At 32.3% G+C, this 2,869-nt stretch overlaps 1 protein-coding gene across 1 annotated transcript; it reads right to left on the reverse strand.

The window, feature by feature from the left end:
* Positions 1 to 1,218: 1,218 nt before the first annotated feature.
* Positions 1,219 to 2,198, reverse strand: LOC145094761 (uncharacterized). Its single transcript, XM_079032817.1, has one exon. It carries the CDS (start codon positions 2,096 to 2,098, stop codon positions 1,370 to 1,372), a length of 729 nt encoding a protein of 242 aa, XP_078888943.1. The 5' UTR covers positions 2,099 to 2,198; the 3' UTR covers positions 1,219 to 1,369.
* Between the last annotated feature and the right edge of the window lie 671 nt (positions 2,199 to 2,869).

A 2,869-nucleotide genomic window follows, 5' to 3' on the forward strand; every position in this document is an offset into this window, starting at 1 on the left:
TTTACTACAACTTTCGTTAAGATTATTCCCATTAAAATGTAACATATTTTTATTTACGATTTTATTAAAAAAACATTCATATATGCATTCATAAAAAACATATGGATATAAAGATCATAAGTAAAAATATTTTACTTTTTAAATGAAGTAATCTAAACAAAAGTTATAATAGACTAAAATACGAATGCATGGATATAAATACCGTTAACATCCGAGATCGTATGAAGAAGGTATGACATTCAGAACACATGACTTAAGTAACCCAATAGTCGAGAGTGCGATGGACATAAGTATCAAAAGCCCCACTACCTTATTAATGATTGTCCTATGTAAGATGTGAGAAAAACCAAAAAAATCATTCATAAGTACTGAATGAGTAAAAAACAAAAATGAATTGTTTTACAACAAAAAAGTATTAAGTACTAAATATGTACAAAAAATATTAAGGAGTAAATGTGTACAAAATGAAAAATATATTACCCTATTAAGTCAATTTTACAGGCTAACCTTAAGTACTTGGTAAACTGAATTTGTGCAGTTTAATAAATGACATAAATTTAAATGAATTTTCTTTTATATTACGTTATGTTATAAGTTTGAAGAAATTCAACACCATTTTAATGTCTTAAACCTTATTTAGGCTTTTGAACTTATCGATATATGTGATTCTTATGTTTTGGGACACATATATTGATATGATTAAGCATGAATTAAGCTAACAAATTGATATTTTTTATTATTTTTATTATTTTTGTCGTGTTGTTGCACTTGTATTTTATGTCATTTTGAATTGGATCTTGTTCGTGTTAAAAAAATGACTTCTTGTCGTGTCCATGTTATAAAAATCATTCATATTTTGATTGGATTAAGCATGAATTAATTTTACGAATTGACATTTAATATTATTTTTGTGTTGTTTGTGTTTAAATAGATTTTTGTTCGTCTAGGAACTCTTAAGGAAAATTCAATGTGCATTTTTCTATATAAATCTATTTATAGTTCTTATGGACCTAACCGTGTTGAATTCAATGAAATTGTTGATAAATTAAAATAAAATAGTTGGTGTACAACGCCATGCATCTCGAAGCCATGAACCCTTTATTGCAATTGCATATTATAACACGACCAACTGTTGTATTAGTCAATAACCCTTCTCGTAAAATTCATATATTATTCTACACGTTTTAAAGCATATATTTTTAAACGATTTGATTATATCATTATATGACAAAATATATATCTGATTATTAATAAACTTTACATCCTCAAAACTCTTTTGTTTTCAAGGAACATATCATCATTGAAAGATATTTACATCCAGTGAAATGAAGTAATAGAACTAAACAAAAATGAGTTTATTTTTTTTTTCTCAAAATGGAAGCATTTTGCCCATTCCATTGACATTTGAGAAGAACCCTACAAGACCTTGCCTGTAGGGTAGATACGATTTCCTCCTCACAACTTCATTTTCAGCTCTTCTTTTCACGTAAAACAATTCATGTACAGGAGTTTGCACCTTCAATCGGCTGCCAACTTTTGAAACCTCACCGGAGTTACGTTTTTGTTTTGGACTTTCAACCTTCTTAGGAGTCATCAACACCACCGGTTCTTTCCCTTCGCTGTTGCTTCGCCGGAGCAAATACCGGATGCTCCATCTCTTCGACCCAGATCCGGTAGAACTACTCTTCTTACATTTACTCACACGAGGTGGCGATCCACTGTCGGATTTAGGCCTCCAAAGTACGCAGTATGCTTTAGAACGTGGACTTTCCAATTCGTCGGCTTCTGATGATGAACACCAAGAAGATTCTTCTCGTTCATCTTCCTTCCCTTTAACCTGATCACGATCTTCGTCATCTTTCATCATTAGATCGTGATTGAAAACAGGAAAAACAGTCCAGCTTCGTGAATGGTTCTCTTCCTTTGAAACATCCTCATCGCTTAAACCCACCGAAAACTCAAAGTCATCTTCGCGAAGATCCCCAAATTCTTGAAATCGAGCTGCATGTTCTTCATGGATCACTTTGGCAACTGCCATGGATGTTAAACTATCAGAAGAGTAACAACTGAAGCTAGGAGAGACTCCTGATCCTTCCATTTTCTCCTGAGTTGCGTCTCGCTGAAATATCCAGGAATCTTTTTGTTTTTTGTTTGCGATTGAAGTTGAACAGGTCGATGAGTGAGATGATGGAGAGTTTGGTAGCCGATCGAGGGTATTTATAGCAGAATGTGATCGCTTTACTTGTCACCGAGCGCGTGATTTTTTTTCTTTGTTTTCGTATTTAAAAATCATGAAATGGTATTCGATGTTGATTATTAAATTGGATAAAGGAAATATGTAATTTGAAAATTTTAAATTAGTGTAGAAGAGAGTTGACATTCTAGAAAAGTATACTCGGCAAATCCATGACTTGATACTTTGAGTTGTGTGGAAAGCAAGAAAATAAATGAAACGTGGTGACGAAGTTCGGATCGCTTTCAATATTCAATATAAATAATCAAAATGTAAAATCTTATTCAGATCATCTTAAGTTATTTTTTTAATTTACCAACAATTAAAATTAGGAAGCAAATTACCACCAATTTTGTTGAAGGTATTCGCACCGGCGGGTTACCCTACCAAGTTTTCAAAACAACGACGTTTAGCCCTATTCGTAGGATAGCGTGCAACATCGAATCCATGAACATGGTCAGTATAAGTGATATATTTTATAGTTTTTGTTCATTTTATGTGTTTGATTTCACCGCATGCCCTGTTATTGTCAAACTATCTTTGTGAAAATCAATTTCGAAGGATGACCAAAGAATTCTTTAACACCCAGTGAAATAGTGGTATCATTTAATCTTGAACACCGTACTACAAAATTAT

Source organism: Lactuca serriola, chromosome 3 (assembly GCF_051521515.1).
Source record: "Lactuca serriola cultivar US96UC23 chromosome 3, Lser_US96UC23_V15, whole genome shotgun sequence".
In the NCBI taxonomy this organism is placed as follows: domain Eukaryota; kingdom Viridiplantae; phylum Streptophyta; class Magnoliopsida; order Asterales; family Asteraceae; genus Lactuca; species Lactuca serriola.

Bases quoted from the DNA above. Each gene is read 5' to 3' on its own strand.
- LOC145094761 (XM_079032817.1), bottom strand. From the start codon at position 2,098: ATGGAAGGATCAGGAGTCTCTCCTAGCTTCAGTTGTTACTCTTCTGAT.